The sequence below is a fragment of the Spodoptera frugiperda genome, chromosome 29 (genome assembly GCF_023101765.2).
Source record: "Spodoptera frugiperda isolate SF20-4 chromosome 29, AGI-APGP_CSIRO_Sfru_2.0, whole genome shotgun sequence".
NCBI classification, from domain to species: domain Eukaryota; kingdom Metazoa; phylum Arthropoda; class Insecta; order Lepidoptera; family Noctuidae; genus Spodoptera; species Spodoptera frugiperda.
In genome coordinates, this window is record NC_064240.1 from 7,383,491 (window position 1) to 7,405,325 (window position 21,835).

The 21,835-nt window shown below is 32.4% G+C and overlaps 1 protein-coding gene across 5 annotated transcripts in view; it reads left to right on the forward strand.

Moving 5' to 3' along the window:
* The first annotated feature begins 3,916 nt into the window (after positions 1–3,916).
* Positions 3,917–21,835, forward strand: part of LOC118268158 (uncharacterized) — a 29,686-nt gene continuing 11,767 nt past the window's right edge. For 2 of the 5 annotated variants that reach the window (XM_035582483.2, XM_035582486.2), the window contains exons 1-3: positions 3,918–4,068; positions 4,411–4,522; positions 8,269–8,411. In XM_035582483.2, the coding sequence (XP_035438376.1) occupies positions 8,290–8,411 (122 nt within the window). In that variant the 5' untranslated portion in view covers positions 3,918–4,068; positions 4,411–4,522; positions 8,269–8,289. Of the gene's footprint in view, positions 4,069–4,410; positions 4,523–8,268; positions 8,412–15,268; positions 15,465–21,835 lie in introns of those variants that run through there. The other 3 variants (XM_035582484.2, XM_035582485.2, XM_035582487.2) reach the window with 3 other exon arrangements.

Below are 21,835 nucleotides of genomic sequence, written 5' to 3' on the forward strand. Positions count from 1 at the left end.
CCTTTATAGCTAAGTTAATTTAAAAATAAGACTAGTATAAAAATGTACAGCAGAATCAATAATTTATTTTATGATTCATATGCGGTTTTGACCATACGAATCAGGCACAGATGTATCAGGATTTTGCTTACAATCATGCATAACTCATCGTATATACAGACTTCATTCTTGTCATTTTTCTACACGAATGTATAACCAAAAAGCTTCACACGAAACATAGATTGAAGTTTTAAAACTGTAAAGTAAATTTTATAAAATAGGCATTGTAATCAGGGTGCCATGTAAACCAAACACAGATGAATCAGATATTTACCTTAGTAACACCTGGATCTAAGCCAACCAGCCGCACGTCCGCCTCCTAGATTGTCCGTTGCACGCCTGGTTTCCCTCCGCACAGGAAGCCAGACTCTCATTATTAATACCCGACCAAGTATGGTCATTCGCAGCTTACGCCATATTAATCAGTATTATACGCCGGACACTTCTTATTTATTTATTTATAATCATACTAACATAGTTATAACGAATGCATATTTTTTTTGAAGAGGACAACTCATCTCCTTTCGATGTAATTATAATTTATATTGAAGTATCAAAGGGAAAATGCGCAATCGACTACTTTGTTCCGGAAAATGGCAAACGGACACGCCATATGAATCAGAAGAACAAGCTTTAAAAAAAAATATTATGTACCTAGACTGCAATTATTTAAAAAATATTATTTGTCCTAGTAACTGAGATAGCTAAACTATACTAAAAAAAATATTACATGCCGTTTTGTTTGTTGGTTTCAAAAATATTCCCATAGACATCGAAAATTTTGTCTCTGAAGAACTACCCTGTATATTAGTGGTTGCGGATTGCATTTTTGCATTTTGCATTTATTTTTCATAATTTTGCATTTTTCAATTTCCAATTTTCTTAAATAAATTAATGAGTGGCAGATTACGTGCGATTTTTTTCATATGCATGTTATCTACCCTTTCTACTACGATGATGTTGTACCTAATGTTATGTTAAAAACTTTAAACGTTGATATTTTATGAATATTTTGCTCTCATAAACAGATATGATATGAGCAAGTACATTTATTTTTTATTAAAGTGCGATAATAACAATTTAATGTAAATACGACAACCATAAATGTATACAACAGAAAAATCTCTATGGAAAAGACCTACTATGTGTCTCGTATATTTTTATTTGCATAACGGCAATGGTTAAGGTTATTTTTTAAAAATAAATTCGTGTCTTGGTTTTCACCAAAGGAAGTAAGATTGTTTGTTACACCCACGGTCTTCCGTTCATGGTATTTGTTTTGTTTAATTAAACAGTTGTGACGCCATAAACGGGGCTCAAATTAAATTTAATAAAAAATCTATACATATAATAAAATCGTAGAAAAGTGCTGTCTGTACATTGAAAATAAAAATAAAAAAAATAGCAGGGGTTATTGTTATGTCGATGTCGAACCCAAAAATGTAATTAACTTTTTTTTGTCTGTTTGTCTGTTTGTCTGTTCGTCTGTGCGCGCTAATCTCAGAAACGACTGATTCGAGTTGGATGCGGTTTTCACGAATATATTGTAGGATGCTTAAATTTACATTTAGTGTTTGTTTCATGTCAATCGGTTCATAAATAAAAAAGTTATGTCAAATTAAAGAATCACGTCGAACATATTATGCTTAATACCATTAATCTCCGCAACTATTTGACGGATTTGGTTGAAATTTGGTACAGATATAGTTTAGAACCTTAGAAAGGACATAGATATATTTTTATTTCAAAAATCAAATCGATCGACATAGATAATTCTATGTCGATCGTTACACGACTTCGGTTCATGTTATTGTTTTAATTCATCGAAAAAAGTAAATAAATAGTAAAAAGGTATGAAAAAAATAATATCAATATAATTAAACTTTTAGTACAAAGAAAATGCCCGAACGGAGTATAAATAAATAATCCAAGTTGTCTTTATCCTCGATAGATGGCGTTGGGATCGAAATAGATCGCGCTATGGTTTCGTTACATTCATTTGGTTGGGTATCGGCCGAGCGCTTCGGTACTATCGTAGAAAAAGTGTATTATCAGTCGTATGATTATTTGTCTGTAGTGGTCCTGCTGTTTCGTATTTTCTAAATTGGTTTCGTTGTATTTGTCAATTAATAAGTTTATTTGTTGGGTTTTCCTGGTTTTTTGGTTAAACTATTTAACGTAGGTTTAGTTTGATATCGATTATTAGTAGTTACTGTAGTTAGTTTTTTTAATAAAATTGTAAGTCTAATTTTTTTTTAATTAGATTAGATTTAAGTCGTTTCTTTTAAATTATTTAGTTTAAGCTTGGTTATTATAGCATAGAGGATAGGTTGTAATATAGTTTCTTTTTTAATTGTTATAAATTCGTAATTCGTAGCTTTCTTTAGTTTTAAGTTAGTTTAAGTCCGTTTTTAAACTATTTTTTCAATGCCCTAAGTGAGTATACATCTATTAAATTCAAACGCAGAGCTCATTATGTTGATTTTTGAAGAGTTCCCTGGAATATCTTCCACATCTCATTTTTGAAGAGATCCCGCGAGATCGGGAACTATGTGGTTAAAACCAAAAATTTGCCGGAAGTCACTATTCCACGCGAACGAAGTCGCGGGCAAAAGCTAGTTGTAAATAAAACACAAGCTTTTGGAACTTTGCTGAGAGAACTTTTCTCACTCACACGTCCTTAAAATCCAAGAAGTTTTTTTAATCACTCAATGAACAGGAAAAGTATTAGCTTATAATTTTAAAAAAATCTGAAAAGATATTGTATCCACAAAATAAGAAAATTCTGGAAAAACATTGTGTTTCTTCATTTATGTGGATGTTTAGAAGCACACTAAATACTCATACGAATATACGTATATCTGAGGTAATTTGGCTGATTTCCACAAGATCAAAAAACATAACCTTCACTAAAGTTTAATTAGGTACATCAAAGTCAGTTTGTAGTATGAATGTCACGAAAATCCGCTGAAAACAAAAAGTTGACATTTCCGTCGATGCATGGCCCGTTTATAAAACATATTAAACGATTTTTGTGACTCTATCACAAAGTACATTATATATCCATGGTTATTTCTATTATAATACGTTTTGTTGTGCCCGAAAGGATTTGAAGCTGGTTAATATTATTATATTCATACTAGCGGACCCGACAGACGTTGTCCTGTCTACACGTTAATTTAAAAATTTAAAACTTTTTCATCCTGGACCTTTTTGATGAAAATTATTATTCAAATGTTATGACAATATCTAACGTCATTAATATTTGACACTGCGATGGTAGCGCCGTCCGTCGGATCCGATGTAAAACATTCCAAAATCAACAATTACTAATAAATTAAAAATTAATTAAAAAAACATTGTCCAGCGGACAAAATTGTGAATCTAAACCATTCTCAGATCCTCTTGAACACACACAAAAAGTTTCATCAAAATCCGTCTAGTCGTTTAAGAGGAGTTCAGTGACATACAGATGCATCCAAATGATTATATTTGATTTCAAATATAGTTTTTTTTTGTCATATCTTTTACTATGCCGAATATTATTATATCTTTTACTATGCCGAAGCCGACACAGAGTCTCATGTCACGAACTTTTCACGCTATAAAGTAATTTAAACATAATCAAAACATTTTATGTTTATCATTATAAATTCATAACGTTATTACATATTTAGTTTTCGTATTAAACGTGTAAATATTTTTTATTATGCAAATGTAAACAGAACATGTTGATTAACAATTGCCTAGTATTAATGTTTTAGAAAAGTTCTATAACGTAAATACTTTGGTAACATTTATTAAGATTAGGTAGACATGGAGAACAGAGATTCTGGAAATTATAATTTATTCAAAACTTTAATATAAGGCCGACTAAAAATAGTTGATGTAAACTAGATAAAATTCCCGCCTACAGTGAAGGAAAGCGGTTTCATTCGACGGTTGGAAGCCGCGGCTATCAGTGATCCCAAACTTTCTGACAGTTTACTGTGAAGTTTAAGTTCAAGGACTTGTAATTGTTTATTACAGGTGAGGCAGTGACTATTATAATGAAACAAAACGGTGTTAAAGTAATATATCTGACACGTTAATGTTGTTAATTAAATTCAATAATAAAATAAATTAATTGGGAAACGCCAACGAGATATTCAACAAAGTGACATTGTTCAATTAAAATCTTCTTGTCTAATAATCATCTATTTATGTTGGTAGCACATGCGCAAATTAATTTACGTCTACGTCCAATTAATGTACCGGCACATAAATCACTTGTGCCAAAGCATGAATCATCGATACCTTACAATTGGTAGAGACTTATACACGTCAATATGATCATCAAACAACATAACCATGCTTGCTGAAACATTGCAGGTGAGGGCGTCCATTTCCCAGACTCGTGCGCAGGCAGTGGGCGGGCGCCGACCGCGGACTCAGTTAGAGACAGGCATCGACGCCGCTCGCACGAATCTGAACGCCGCACAAGGTATAAACACTAAAAAACCAGCGCTTCTCACTGCTTCATATAACATTTGCACTAATAAAAGCTTACGAATGTCTGTGTATTTTTTTCGACACTAATCACCTGGTGACCTCGACATCCATGACTAACTTCATGAACAAGGTGTTCAGTTACAAAAATAATTCGCCGTGACTTCATGCGACTGAAATAACGCGTTCATGCGATCGCGGTAATATTTTGGCTGGTCACGGGAAAATTTGTTCCTCTCTTCGCCGTCATAAGTAGGAACTTTTAAATGTCTTTAGAAATTAAATGTTTATCAGTCAATCGTAAACAATACCGGATATAAACAACACAATTTAATAAACGTCCTAACATCCAATTTTTATATTTGTGACTCGAATTAGAACGGATCTTATTTTCGTACATCAGACAGTCTGAATTATACGAGTGGATTATTTTGAGCCTTGATGACGGTATTGTTAACCTCGTCCAAGCTATAAACATCTCTATTGACCTTAAAACTAGTTGAATATTTTTAATGTTTACTATATCCGAAGGAAAGACAACATTAAAGATTCCAGTAAAATTAAATTCTTTTAACTATATTGCACAATGTCAGGTTCACATCATTGCTGACAGTTAATATATTACAAGAAACTAGAATCTGAAACGAATGAAAATAAGCAATCGATAAATGTACTTTATAAATGATTCCTAATATTTAATATCGTTGATAGTTAAAGAGAACCTATAAGTGTAGCCTCTATTGAACAACATCTCCAGTTATCTTGAGTTATAATTCCGAAAATAAGTGTGCAAATATTTATTACGCATGCGGGCAAGGAGTCCAGAACGAAAATAGACTATACCTCTCGCCGTTCACATTAAATATCGCATCTTGAGCAGCATGGAGATAACAAACTATTTTTCCAACACCTACACACATTCTCAAACAAATTTACATGAGCGAGAGCTACATTGTTTGAAATGCATTCATTTTTCATAGATTCAATAAACGTATCTAAATAAAAGTACATATTTTTTCTTAGAAGTCTCTTCGAGTTGTCGGGAAGTAGTTTTATGAGAGTAGCGACACAAACCTTGCACTTTTAAAAGCACAATAAAAATGCTACTTATTCTAGTTTACTTTCTGGACATAAAACAGTGTATAAAATGTCAACTGTATGTTGCAGTACTTTATAAGTTCGTAGCTAAATAGAACATGAACAGAAAGTTTTCATTATTTATACATTTTCATACCTATAGCAGAAAATGAAATAAATAAAGGCATGTTAATACTGGTACAATATACTTAACGAATATCAATTTGTTTTGACATCACAATCAACACACTCGTCACTCTGTTAATGCACAGATTACCGACATAAGATTTGCATGTCAAACGCATCAATACGCTGATTGTAAACGGATGTGCAGTCGGAGTGAATTCTCAGCATGCATCAGTAATAAATGGCCCGATATATCTTTGATCTACGCTTAAGCCAATCGCGTTCGCATTTCAACGTGAACTGTTTTGCTTATGTTTTTGTGACGGTTTAAATAATATCAACTATATTTTGATTATAATATATCAACATACCAATTTTTACATAATGTCTGGGCGGAGGTGTATCATGTACCTATATGTCTATATCCCGCTAGTTATGTTATTAGAACTATAACGTGTAATAGGTGTTCTGATTACTGAATTGCTACCAATAATAACTTAGTCTAAAATTGAAACAGAGTTTCTGCTTAACAATAAACTCGTGCCATTAGATTAATGAAGTAATCAATATCATTACGTCAATCTGAATTCTCAGACGGTATAGAAAGGTTTATTTTACATGGTCTGTTATTTGTTTACTTTTTTACATTTTCATGCATATACATATACATTATGCACGTAGGCGGTCTGGACGATGCACAAACAGGAAAATGAAGATCTTGCGTAACTTTTTGTAATTATTGTATGTATGTATTTTGTAATGCGGGTTTTAGAGCAGTCATGGGGTGCTAGATACAATATACTAAGTCTGAAACAATAAGTCGATACTAAAATAAAACGAAACTCTTTACAAATTAGTCTTTCCGGCCTAAAAATATTGCTCGTGCATAAATATAAACTTCAACTACACGCCTACTAATTACTTACAAGTTTCCGGCAGTTTGTAGCGTACACAACATACGCGAGTATCTAAACTTTGTTTTGTTTCCATTTATGAATGTATCGGTTGAATCAAATTAGAACCACTTGGGATATGAACAACGAATATCTTACTAACAATGTAACAATCAAACATAGTTAGAGTTTAATAAGATAACGTGTAATAATTTTAATACTATTCTAGGTAAACATTGAGTATATATTGATAGAACTACTAGCTTATGTAATATTTACTAAGAGATTATTGGATCCCCTATCACCCTGTAGCTGATTTGGAAGGAAAACGATCGTTGTTGTCATAATGAAATCAATTATCAAGTATTCCAAAGAAAATTTTAAAATATAATGTTGTTTTCCACGATGCGGTAACATAAAATAAGCTAATTCTAGAGCAGAATGTGACGGTGTTGTGAAGAGTCGCCTTCCGTGTCCATTTCGCAATTACAACGAGACGCTTGTACACAAATAAATCCAGTGACGAACGATTCTTTGGTGGACGATATATTATCTGTTTTGCCACATTATTCACCGCTAATCACACATTAATTAACTGACAAATAGCTTTTAGAAACCCAACATTGTTGTAAGAACTATAAAGACGAACATTCCATATGTGAAAAGATATAGTATGTAGATTTCCATCGGTGACTGTTTTGTATAAATCAACGATAGAGACACCGAAATCTGTAGTGAGACGTATCGAAAACTTATTCGTACAAAGCTGGCTGTCTGCGGCACATTCTTCGGAAAAAATATGATAGCCGTCGTTGGCGGTGGCGGAGCTAATAAAAACGCAATAACACGAGGTGCTCCGACGCCAACCCCGAGGCGTGAATCTTCCGAGAGTGTAATAAAATTATCTCATGAGGAGGATAAAATTTGTCATCCCTAATTTTTCTGATATGCGTCCTGGGGTAAATAGTCGTATATTCTAGGCTAGCATACTCCTACAGTTACAAGGGCGTTGTTGTGTCTCATAAACTTGTGTTATAAAGGCCCTTTAAGTAAACACTAAATAGATTAAGCAAGCACGTTCTCGATTAATAAAGTTGTTCTCTGAAAATTATGATTAGGATTTTCCCTCCCTCTTTTTAGATTATATTGCTTTCAAAACTAATGTCTTAATTAATAATTAAGTATTCTAAGATCATTATAATCCAGTTAAATTAAATTATCTGTTTATTAGCTACATCTGTATCAGTTCTTGGGTCATAAACCATAGACGTTTTTGAATGTCTGCATGCATCGTAAATTTTATTATGCTTTTAAAACTGCAGTTAAGAGTTGAAACTGATTCAAAATGCGTAAGGATCTAAGAGTGTTTTTATCAATTCCTATTTAATTTAAAGTAACAGTACATAATTATACCTATTATTTTGAAATATAAGAGAAACCATCAAAATTTAAGTGTCATCAAAGACTAATTACGTTATTTTAAGAACCCTACGCTAGAAAAGTGGACGTCAAATGTTTTTGTAGTACAGTACATACAGTTTTCTAACAATCTTACAATAAATTACACGTTATATACACATACTTAAATATAAAAAATACTATATTTTTGTCAAAATAAGTAACAATTTGTTTTATAACATTCCAGCGCTGAACGAACGACTGAAAGATGGCCACCGGCCCGAAGATAGTGCACAAGCAGTTCAACTCGCCCATCGGGCTCTACTCCCAGCAGAACATCAAGGAGACACTGACCAAGCACATGCAGAACCTTGGCAATGGCACCGTCGGGTCAGTACCAATATTCATTACCTACTCATCTATCTTCCTGGCCCAGCGGCCATCAGTCCTCTGAGCGACGTGGCCTGCCCATTGCCACTTCAGCCTGCATATTTTGAAGACCAAGGGGGAGGCCTTTGTTCAGCAGTAGACGTCTCTCGGCTGATGATGATGATGATGATTCAACTATCTTCTCAGAGTACCTACTCCGATAGGCGATGCCGCCCTCATCTAGTTATTTAAGAGATTGACGTGTAATAGAGTTACATTGTAACCCATTTACAAAAATAAATACTATTTATTATTTATTAACTCATTGAATACATGACTATAAATAATATTAATAAGGTCAACAAAGGCAGTTTTACAATATAGACTTTTGTGATATAGTATAAAGTCTCTCTATAATGTAAAGAAAAGTAGTAGGTAATATAGTAAAGGAGATGACGCTACTTTTAACTACTGAACATTTTATAAGTAATCCCTTATACTAATAAGCCAAATTACTAATACTTATATTAGCTATGAATATAGTCGTAGATGAATAAGGCACTGTATAGTATACTTTATTCAGGCGAATAAATGCATTTAGATTTCTTAAAAAATAAGTAAAATGTTTCTTTAAAAATATTTTACGAGATGCTGAAGAAGAGTTAGTTAAATTATTGTAAAATAAAAAAGAGTTAATACAATCGTCTTCAGATTTAGTAAATCGACACTCCGATTTAAATATTCAACCATTGATATATTACTGTCTTTTATTAAGTTTACACAATACAACCTGAATCTGTAGAGTTAAATATTTATCCTAAACGAGAATCGAATACTCAACACGATCTGTAAACCGCAGAGCAAACCGCACAGTTAAATATACAACTAGCAATAACTATAACATAATTATACATCACTAAAAACTCAATTGAACATTTTCAATGAATGAATTGAATTATTAACTTAAAGTGATTGAAGTTAACGACAAACTAATTCAACAAACATAATTGCATTGTCTCCTACGCTTTCACCAAGCTTTTAAATTGTATTACTATAACAAGCTAGACATTAAAATACAAACTACATGTACTAGATATTGAGATAATGTTACTTATAATGTAATTAAGATCTTCGTTACCGCGCCCTTTTCCTAACTATATTAGTATTCTCTTGACTTTCAGTCTACAATTTTCTGCTAACCAAAGTAAGTAAGAATAAGAAAATTTTAAGAAAATATCATTCGTTTAATCTTATCCAAAATTTTTAATGCTTAGAAACTATCAAAGCAATTAAAATAAAATCGCATGCTCTTACTGTATATCTGTTTTTAAGTACCAAAGCATCTTATTTTTACATTTCAGTAAGTCAATACTCGTCTGAAGAATACGATGTTACTAGTAATTATGATCGATTACTCGAGTCGTAATTCGTCTGCGTATTAATCTATTAAGGGCACTTTTGTTGCCATATATTGAAGGAGATAAGTAACTACATTGTACGTACTATTGATATTAATATGAATAGATATTATTTAACTTAGTTTACGCACCCTGGAATAAACCTTGACATTATTTCCCAAAAACACTAAGCAAATGTTTAATTATATTGATCATGGAAAAATAGTTTTTATTATCAAGGAAATAAAATATAGATTATAATTTTATTTCCTTTCAAATTTTTCTCGTGTAAAATATCAATGCCTATTCTAAAATGTTTGTAACACAGGTCGGTGACTTCGCAGAGTAAAATAATGCTAAAATGTATACCATACCGCTATATGAGTGACTCGCACAATTTTCTACAGGAACAGGTAGTGCTTTATCTCCAATTTACAGTGATCGGTGGACAGCTGAATACTTACCCACATCCATCACTTGATACAATCTCATCCGTCTCTCTAATAAAATAGAAATATCTATTTTAATATTTAGTGGTGTAGATAGACAGTTCAGTCCATTTTGACCATAATACCATTATGTCATACGAACGTAAAACCAGAAATAATCCTCGTACTGAACGAGGACATGACATCTCTGCGCTCTCATAATGGGTGCTTCCAAAAATAATTTTCCGAGGGCAAGGTCATATTAATATGAATAAAAAGAACGGAGTGTATATAATTAAGGTCCTCTGTCACATATTTTGTAAAGATTCCGGTAATAAATAAAGCGAGAATGTATTGTGATCACCTGTGTACTTGAGAAATAAGGGTTTTTTGTAGTAAATAATACGCATTAGCAGTCCAACTGTGATAAAATGATTTCGTTAACAAGCCGAACACAAGCCAAAACACGGACCCTTTTCTTATTTTGGCTTGTTTTCTGTCACCTGAATAACAAAAAATCAATGACATTTATTTATGTAAAATTTTGAGAAAAATTGTTGTTTACATAAAATGTAAAGTTACTGAAAAGGCGGTGACATTTTTTTAAGTAATACAGCCAAATGAATCCAAAAATAATAAAATTAAATAAGTTGTAAACAGTTGCAAGTCAATATAATTCTGAAAGTTCGAGTGTTAAACTGTTAACTTAGTCAAACCTGTAATATCGAGTTTAATTCCCAAATATAATTTCCAACTTCACAATATTAGATCGGTTAGTGATTAATTGCCTAAAAGTGAATTTGGTCACAACCTTGGGCAAAATACAAATATCGAAACTGAGCTGGACAAAATATTTATTTATAGAAAATTATAATTATTTATTTGCTGTGAACTGGAGGATCCGAGATCTTTAACGACAATCGTGTTAACCATAAGTAATATGCAGTTGAAGCAGGCAGAGTCGCAGCCTTTTTTTGAAATGAATAACGGAACAAATGTCTTTGTGAAAAATACAAGAAACAATTTATTAGTGAATATTGTTTCATCGGCTTTTGACCGCTTGCCAGACCGATGACGTCTTATTGATACAATTGTCGTGCAATTAGTCAATGAATTATAACAATAGAACTTTGCTGTTTATTTTAGTACCTACTACATATTTTACAATGTGTGTTACGGATTTACGCATTAGATATAAAAAACTAAATAAACCCTGTGATAATTTTATCGTACTTAAAAATAGCCTTAATCATCTAAAGAATAGTTGCTAGATTCCTTCCATGTTAATAATAACCAAATCTCTAGACCACAAACTGTGAACAAAATTATTTAAGCACTATCGCGTCAAATCGGAATGTAGCCTCACTGCATCGCCGTTAAAAATAACAGAAGAGAGCTATAAATAAATCGCGTTACAAACGTGTAGGAAACAAAACAAAATGATAGACGTGCCAATAGGCGGTCGATGAGTCACCGTCACCCCTAAACGAATCAATACGAGGAATACGATCACTCCACACGAGCATTAGAGCCCTATTTCATAGGACACCATAAGCATACGGCTAGGTAGACTGAGGAACAAAATGTATGGAGCAGGATCTCCCCAATCTATGAGGCCCGATGCACTGGTATCGAGCGAATTTTTTAGTGGGCCCTGTCTGTAAAACGACGCACCAACCAGTTCCATTATTTTTTTAATGAACTTTGAAACCGTTATATTACCTAAAGGTGAGTCGAGATCCACCTTCAACCACAATCAAAATCAGGACTTTGGTAGTTACCAGGTAGGCGTAGTAGTACCTACTAAAAACAAGTTTGTTTTAGATAGGTCGTAATCCAGACAATTTGGAAACTACAGGTAAAGACGTATCCTTATGAAATAGGGCCCTTATCCGTATTGGTTGGGCGTATGGATCGGATCACGTGTCGTTACGGTAATAAGATGAAGCTCTCACTGATGCCAGTACTAATGCAACGTGCATTCAGCCAATTTGGATCTGTTATATGGACAATGGACAACACATTAGCGACGGTGCATACTGGACACTACAGGACACTAATGATTATCCTGTAATACTGAACTTGATACAGATTAAGCTAGTATATAGAAGATTTACCTACATATATAATAACAAAATTAAATTAGTATAGTCCAGTAATTTAAGCTCAATGTCACATCTATCAATGATATTTCAGTTGACCAGTAAACTGATGAAAATACAGATTTCTCGTTAATTTCTTTTAAATGTTTACTGAGTGATATTTTATTTCGTGTTGCAATATTACATCATTAATTTTGTTTCTATCTGAATTGAGGAAAAAAGATAATATCAAAGGCCACATCAAAATTAGAAGGGTTTCGAAACTAATATTTCCGTTAGTAACAGGTAATATGATGAGAACTATGATAACTAATACAGTAGAAGCTGTAGGAGCACATTAAGGTATAGATCACGTTACACCTGACACACACACTCCTCAAGAGCTTCCCAGTCAAGTATTTATATCATGGTACAAATAATATTTTATAGTTGATATATTAGGCGAAAGTAGCTTCTCTTTTTCAACTATTTTTGTTGCCTTGCACCATATTTTACTAAGAAATCGTTTATTAAAGGCGGTCAACGTCTTTATTTACATTTACCTAATACCTTATTGTTTTCTCGTACTTCAATACGATTACCTACGGATTATATGACATTTTAATGTCTTTAAATACTGAATTTAAAATATAAAATTACTCATTGTTAATTCTAATTAGTCTCTGCTAGTATTCACATTCTTTGTTCAGATAAATAATAATCTGTTCTACAATGATTTACAGTTTGTAGTAACTGTTAACATACCACAGACGTGTCTTTTATCACGGGCGACAGGCCAAACCGAAAGTGCAATTCAAAAACAAACAAAATGACTACATGACGCCACCGTCTTAAGGTGAAGAAAGTACAGGGCGTTGTTTAAATAAAGATTTCTTGGAAATATTTTTCAAGTATCCAATGCCTTAATTTGATTATAGGGTTGTTTTGAGCTTTGTAATCAAATTACGAATTACTCCTGAGCTTTTGCGCCTTTTACGTTGTTGATAGTAATTTTGTTTTAAATTCTTTAGCGAAATTCTCATTTAAAATTACGAGTTTTTATAAAATTCTTATCAGCTCTTATTATGAACGGTTTCAGTGAGTACCCGTAAAAAAGAAACCAAAAAACTTTAAGGACTTATCTGTATATTGTTATCTAGAAGATGGTTTCTCATGAATATTTTAAAATTATTGACAGATTTCCTTTAAAATTATGGACAATGGTCGGATTTTCATTTTGTTGTTGTTGACTTGTAGTATCATCTTTGTTATCCGGGTCACCCATATCTTGAAGGTCATCGCTCTAAGTAGAGCCAACATCAATTACTGCCCCTTCTCACTTTCCACCTAAACGATTTTAATGCAACCATAACATTGTTAACTCTCTCGATTCACGACAAATCTTATCAAAATCTGCGGCGGCGGCGGATCAAACAATAACTTGTACTAATTGGATTATAAACTTTATTACTCACTGCAACTTTCAACATTCTGATGTAAGAGAGAGTGGAAGTTGGTTGGTGTTAATACCTTTTTTATTATTAGTATACCTACACGGGTTGACTGAAAAAATGCTTCGTATAAGTTGGTAAATGATTACAAGTATACAGGTACATATGTAGCTATTAGTAATTGTCTTACATTCAGCTGCAGACAAGATGCAAATACTTAACATTACTAAAAGATCGTAATTATATTGATTACGAAGTAGGCAATTACAAACTTGTTTGTTTATTGTTAAAAATAAAACAAAAACTAAAATATGTTCCGTTCTCACACCTGTCCGCTCTCAAATTGATATACCTACAAGATATTTCATGTTTTTACTTTTCCATTTTTTAAATGTCAACATCGTCTAACAATTAATTAACACAAGTATGCGAATAAAAAAATATTAATAAACATCATCCTGTTTATAAAGGTGCTTTCATTGAAGAGTGCTTCCAAAGATAAACGTTGGGCCGATTTGAATGCCGTTGACCGATCAATTATGGAGTGCGCGCCGCTGAAGGGGCACTGACATTTACGCAGATGAAATTTAGCAACGCGCCAACATAGTGGGCATTCCGGAGTGCATGTGGATCATCAAAGTAATGCCAAAATAAATTGGTGCAATACATGATACCTTTGTGCCGGTATGCGAAGTACGGATGGTAAATGTCTACGCTCAACGTGGTAACGATAGAGGCACTCAGTGTATTTGCTTTTCCTGAAAGCTTTACCTGATTGAAGACAGATTGCGCTTACATTGCAGGCGTATAGAAATATCTAACCAGGAAATGAAATACACATGTTATGAGTTATGTTATAACAAGTTACTACATAAGTAAATCTTGAAAGCAAAATGTTTTAAAATAAAGAATGCAGATAAGCTACCGAAAAAAGTATATAGGTACTTAATTACGTGATTTAATACGCTGCCAAAAAATAAGGCGCGGTGTACATCCCATACATTGTCTTTTTACTAAAGTTATTCTCCAGTTTAAATATTTGTTTTTTTTAATCACTATCAAACAAACCGAGTCGGTTAAACGTTATATAGTAATTACACTTTGTATGTTATTTCGTGCGTATAATTGCTACCTGACGCCGTGTTTTATCTCCTATATAATTAATAATGGCAAAAACGACAAAAAGTGGAAATAAACAAGCAAATGAGGAAGAAGACGCACGCGCCGCCACAGTCGCGACGCGACCGTAACCGCGCACAACACTGCGCCTGCGCGAATATTGAAATTCCGTTATCCATAATTCAAATTATTAATCATTTCTATAAAAAATATTTTTATTGAATTAAATTCAAGAATTTGGCGGTTTAAATAATCGCTGCTGAGTAATTTTGTGGTTTTTGTTTATAAATGTTATTAAATAAAAATTGAAATACATAAATTTTCACAAATATCAAAATAAAAGCTTTCTTTGTTTTAAATTTGTTGCACCATCTTTATTGTCTACAACAATTTTATCACAGTGATATCATAATAATAAAAATAGAAGTTAGCCTGATGCAAGGCAGACTCACCAGCGAGTCAGGATTTGGCATAAAACTGGGCGCACACTCATCGCAATAAAAATAAATATAATCGTGAAATATTGTTGTATAATTAATTTATCTTGAAGTGTACCGCGAGTGTTTGTTACAATGGGCACTGTCATCGAAACTAACGGGTAAGAAATGCTCTTATTCTGCTGAATCATTACAAACTGCTCAATGACACAATCACATATTTTTTTATAAGTTACAAGTCTCATGTTATAGTTGCTCTATTAAAGGGTCCGTTAATTTCCAATATATTATACACCGAGTATTATATCAGTCAACACGCTGCGTAGTCCTAAATAGATCAGTACCTACTATTGAAGATTTCAAAGCCAAAAATCTCATTAATTTATGTAGTTGCCCGTTGTAAATGCTCAAATGTCTAAGTACATAGACGATTTTTAATCATACGTCTGTCTATGTGGTACAGAAGTATGATTGGCAAGTGATGTGGAGATGTTTATTAGCGTGTAATAATTACTTTCTTTGCAACATTTGCATTAATATGCCATTTATATTCCATGTCGTATCAGGCATTCGTTGTTGAACGGAATATGTAAAATATTGAAACGCATTTTTAATAAAAAAATATGTTTCGGTTGACGGACTACTGATTTTAATATCGCACCATAAATAAATGATTAAATTAAATTACTTATTTGAAGAATTAAATTAATTTAATCAGTCGCAATAATATTTTATAGAGCCAGAGGGGCATAACTTATTTTTACACAAACCAAAGTAACCAACAAAAATTGTATTTGTTTGTAAATATTTTTTTCTTTTTTAGAGCACCATCTATTTATATTTCTACATAATAATATAAATGTTTTAATATTTTATTTATTTCATAATGTATTGACTTTATTCATTGATACAAGACACAATTAACTGACATTGACATCTGATCGCGTTACCAATAAAGGTGCAGTGAGGTGAATGTAAACTCGATTCCTTAATATGGACGCTGTTTGTTATACGGTGACACGGTCAGACGTTGCGAAGTAATAACATATTATATACTTATTTATGTGTGAAAATATAAATACTTCAATCAGACTATGTTTACTTTGAAATATGTCTAGATTTATTAAAAAGCATTTTATCACATTATACATATTATAAATGTAAAAGTTTCTTTGTTTGGATGTTTGTCCGTCAATCACGCTAGAACTACTGGACGGATTTTGTTGAAATTTGGTATACAGAATTACAGACAGAGTGTGAGCTTACTTGAGTGATATGGTACTTCTTATTCCACTGTAATGCGGGCGAAGCCACTAGTAGGAGCTAGTATATAATAATAAATGTTTTCACCTAAAATTTGTTTGCATAAGTGAAGCAAAGTAGACCATAAGTTTAACATGACTCAAACAATAATATTAATAAAAGTATCTAAGTATCACACGTACGGTATATCAGACGAACACGATGAGTTGCACGTCTGCCGGCTGACGCATCTCTAAACCTTGCCAAACTTCCAGTACATATATATTTCAGATGACTACACTACAGTTTAAAAACTGTAATTTACCATTTGTCTGAATGATTAACCAAACAACTTTGTAAGTTCATCATACTTACTATTAACCATTGTTTTACAGTTTATTTTATATTAGCTGCCACCTGAACAGGTCCGCTCAAACTGCTGTGGTTCTTTCCTCAAAAGACCACTACAGAATAAACTTGGACGGTTCTCCGACATCTTTAATTGATTTTGTCTGGACTTTAAAAGAGACTATGACCTCTGAGTTTGTTTCGGCATTTCTTCTCAGAGTAGCCCGATAGGAAATGTCGGCCTCATCTAGTTATTTAAGAGATTGACGTGTAAAAGTGTTATCTTATAACCTATTTGCAATAATAAATATCATTTATCATTAAACTTAAACTTATTCATTAGGTACTCGAAAGGTTTCATGCGTGGCAGTAAAAGATCTAAAAATACGCATCCTGGAAACTGTATTTTTTCAATGTCATATCCCTCCTACGTGCATTGAAAATATATTTATAAAAAAGCGTAGCTTCTTTATGTTTTACTGATTATGTAAATACTGAATATTGCAATGCATGTGATACAATCCGTTTATTCTTGTTCTTAATAAAAAAAAATGTGACAAGTTTGTATATGCACCGAGTTTTTTGTCACAATTTTCTCTGTGTCTCACTTACTTATATCGATAGGGACGTTTTAGGATCATTGATTATAGCTATCGACACACAATCTTCCTTCCTTAGTCCTCGTTCTAAACCTAAACAAACTTACACGAAATCAATTGATAGTTTTAAAAAAATAGTACAAAGAAATACGTTCATCCCATAGATACATCAACCAAAAAATAACACTTATTCTGTGTGTAGACATGATGACTCAAATCTGCTTATAAACGTGTCATTTCATGTTACTGACTTTAGTCAGAGCTATGAAACATGGGTTTCAAATAGTGTAGTGCTCAAAATATGGCAAAGGAACGTGCCACATTATTGTTTTAAAAATATGTCAGATTAGCTTTTAAATCATTTTGAATTGCCTTAACTTCAACAACAACATGTATTGTTTGACATTACCGTCCCAAAACATTCCATAATTCCATTTTGTATATGTTCAAGGTGATAAGTTATTCTTCTAACGAATATGAAATATTAATTTTCCTAGAATTCGACTAGTTGACGGTTCGGGAAACGTAAGGTAAAATATTATAAATCTTAAGCATTTCGTAAACAATACGAACTCCGACTGAAGTAAAATGAATGAATGAAAACTTACTACGAAACAACTTATAATGTTCAATTGCTACGAATACAGATACGGATTTAGAATCACTACTTTTATGAAAACGAAAAACATTATATTCTAAATGAAAAGTTATATTAAATACATATTGTATGTTCATAGCAATCGTAGCTATTTGTTGTAAAATTATCTATCGTTAGTTAAAATAAATTAAGTCCATTTTCAAAAATTAGCTCAAGTCCCCATAAAATCCCAATCCGTCCCTGTAAATTTCCGGAAATAGAATTATTAATTGACTAAGTTTTTATTGCATGAAAATGTTTCATTTATTTTCCGTAAATAGCACAATATTTATAATCCTAATTATAAACAGGGGGCGACAAAATTCACACTCTCATTAAAATAAGTGTGGGAAAAGAGTAGGTGGTAATAACGTAATCGTGAACTTAATAAAATGAATTCTCGGCCGTGACCTATTTAGTGCTAACTATCGTGTAGGTAAGATTTTTTAATCTGATAAATCTCGTATCGTAAGCTAATAACTACTTACTTTACCGCGAACGATATTATGAAAAGTTCATACTTACATCAAACATTAATATATTATAATTTAATCCCTAAACTAGTGGGCAGATGCAGAAGTGCATTTATAATACGTCCACATTTTTCAGCGACATTAATGTGTTCTCATTAGACATATAGGTAGGTTAGACGTCCTTTCGAAATACGTGTAGCAAAGATGTAAACATTCCGAGATGTTTGAGATGATTTCCAAATAAAATTCCACTTCATTAACATACGCTACGTACATAAATGCATAAGTACAAATTTTCAATCGCCTTGAAAATATAATCTTCATAACAAGTGAAAACGCACGATTTGGCAATGTTGATTTTGATCACGAGGTTGAACTTTGTACGGCGGTAATGAAGTCGGGTGAAAGTGTACTTACTTATACTTTCAATGGGCTGCCTGCGGTCGGATTGAACAAAAAAGGAGGTATCATGCAACAATGCAAACATGCGACGCTGAGGACCGGTGTACACATTGTATTTATATTTACATAACACCTTTATATTGTATACTTATTTATTACTAAGGTCTTATATGTGTGTGTTACTGAACTCTTAAACGGCTATACTGAGAATGAGAAAACTTTGTATAAGCGCCATAATCTGAGAAATGTACCGAAAAGAACTACATTTGTTGAGTTTACATGTAGATATAAAGTCCATTGCAGGAGTAGGAATGAGGTGAATTTTAGTCAGTAAGAGTAAATAAAAATAAAATAAGAATATGTCTATTTTCGGTAAGGATGATTTATGTTCTTGAATTGGTTTCGAAAAACTCATTTAGTTAAATGAGTAAGTAGTTACTTATACAACAAAGCTTTTGGCACTACCGTTCATACACTACAAATATCTTTATTTTCCTACAGAGGATGCATCATTCATTCACAAATCCCACACAATATTTTTCTTGGACAACTGTGTACCCTTTAAATGCAGTAAAAATTAGACATCAAAGAAAAGCATGTTATCCAAATGCTTTTCTATGAGTAAAATGAACTTATTTAGAGATTCAGATATTTTTTTTTAATATCTTTCTCTTTATGTGATTTGAACGTGGCTTCTTCATTAGATACAAGGTACTTACATTAACAGATTAGAAACATAATCCACGGACTAAGGTTTTATCTTACTATAAATAATAAGAAAATAAAAAAATGTTTTATGATTGACGTCAGATAACAGTTGTTTTCACTCGAATAATTTGATAAAGAAATTTTCCATCAAAATGCGCAAACATAATTTATTTCAGGTATACAAGGCTTCGAGATCAGTTACAATAACATTAATCTAAAGGCAACTGTCTTATCGGCCAGCTTCGTATCAAACATACACAAAAGTAATATAATTATGTTTGTTTTATTTTACACTCAGATATTTGTTCGATCTAATATGTGTGTATAATATAAAACTTTTTACTGGCTGTCAATTAACATGAAAATCTCTTAAAATATGAGTACGAAAGCAGACAAGAACTATTAGTCAACTGTTCATAATTAAGACTATTAAGCATTAACTTTCCAGTTGTTTAAATTTTTGGAGGTAGGTATTTCGAAATTTTGCATCACTGCGCTTTGGTTGGCCGGTTCCAATGAACTAACCAATCACAGCACCGAACGCGCTCTCGTTAAACTTAAAGCAAACTCGTACTAAGGCCCCAGTTTTTGTGTCGATTCGAATTAGTTCCCACGTAGTTTCCTGTGTTTCTAAAACACTGTTAATGTTTTTACATGACTTTCCGAATGGCAATGATAATGGTTTTAGTTTGAAAGTGAGTGAAAGTCGTTCAACGATTTTCGAATTCAGAGGAAATTAATGTCATTTATTTTCGTTTTAATGTTCAGTGATAAATAGTACTTATTGTCAATCAGTGCCTATACAAGTTTTGTCGTTGAAAACTTAAATAAAAAAAAATTAATAGTCCATTTTTCTCTTTATAAACCACATTTTAGACAAACCACTAAATCTAACGGAATTATGCCAGACCAGTCATAACCATTAGAATTAATGGAATAGAATAGCGTGAAATGTCAGGATCAGGGTTAATTAAGACAAAGAATGTTGTATTTTTTATAATATTGATATCACTACGCACATTGTGATTTGATCTATGCAGTCGTAAAATAGTTAAAAAACAATGTATGAGTAAGAAGGTTGTAATCATTCTCAAATTGAAGGAAAAATATTAAGAGATAAAAATATTAAGGAAAAATTTACATCAAAACTACTTCTTATAAATATCGCCGTTTAATCGTTTCATAAATTGAGTTACCTAATTTAAATTAAACAATTTCATTATTGAAGCAGAATTAATTAAGTTAAAAAACTTGTGGCTACTAATTCGATAATGAGCAATTTTTAATTTGTTTTATTAGCGGTTTAGAAAACTTACGCAGTCAAAATAAAAGTTATACTTTTTGAATTAATTTAAAAAACATCTTTTTTTTGTACCTAAGCCATAGAGACCTAAGCTATTGTAATGTGAAACGATTTAGTAGACACGAGAAGTGAGATTGAGATTTTAAACATCACTAGCACAACGATCGAATGGAAATTTATTTTCTAGTAAATTGGTGAGCCACTCAAAATGATGAGTCGTGTAACAAATCAACAGAAGATATACATGACTGATTTACTGATTGACATTCTAGGAAAATCATAAAGATAGCGGTTTGACGTGTTTCTTAGTTCTGTGAGTGCACTGAAAGCGAATTTCCCACGGGAAAGTAAAAAATAGGAATTCGGGAAGTCGAGAGCGATGAGTTATAGAAAAAACTACCATTATCTACAACTTGCTACAGCATTTCAAACCTTAAAATGACTAATTGCTTTTATAGATTTCCACTTTGTTGCTTTTGATATAGGTTTTAAAATCTATTAAAGAAATCAAATACTTATTGGGTAGCTTTAGACGCCGGCATCTATTCTACATACATCATTTACTCGAAGTTGAACACCTGTGTAGGTACTTAACACAGGTGTAATAGGTTTCGTTCACCCTCTTTATTTTGGTTTCGTTGTAAATCCTACGTAATACACAGGGATGAGACTGTCCAATCGACTCTTGTAGAGATCCCAGACCTCACAGGTGCTACTTAATTATCTTAGGTAATTGAATAATGTGTAATCAATTGACTGACTGTATCAGCTCTTTCGTAATAAGTGACTGAGTAACCGACAACGCATAGTTGAAACTGCT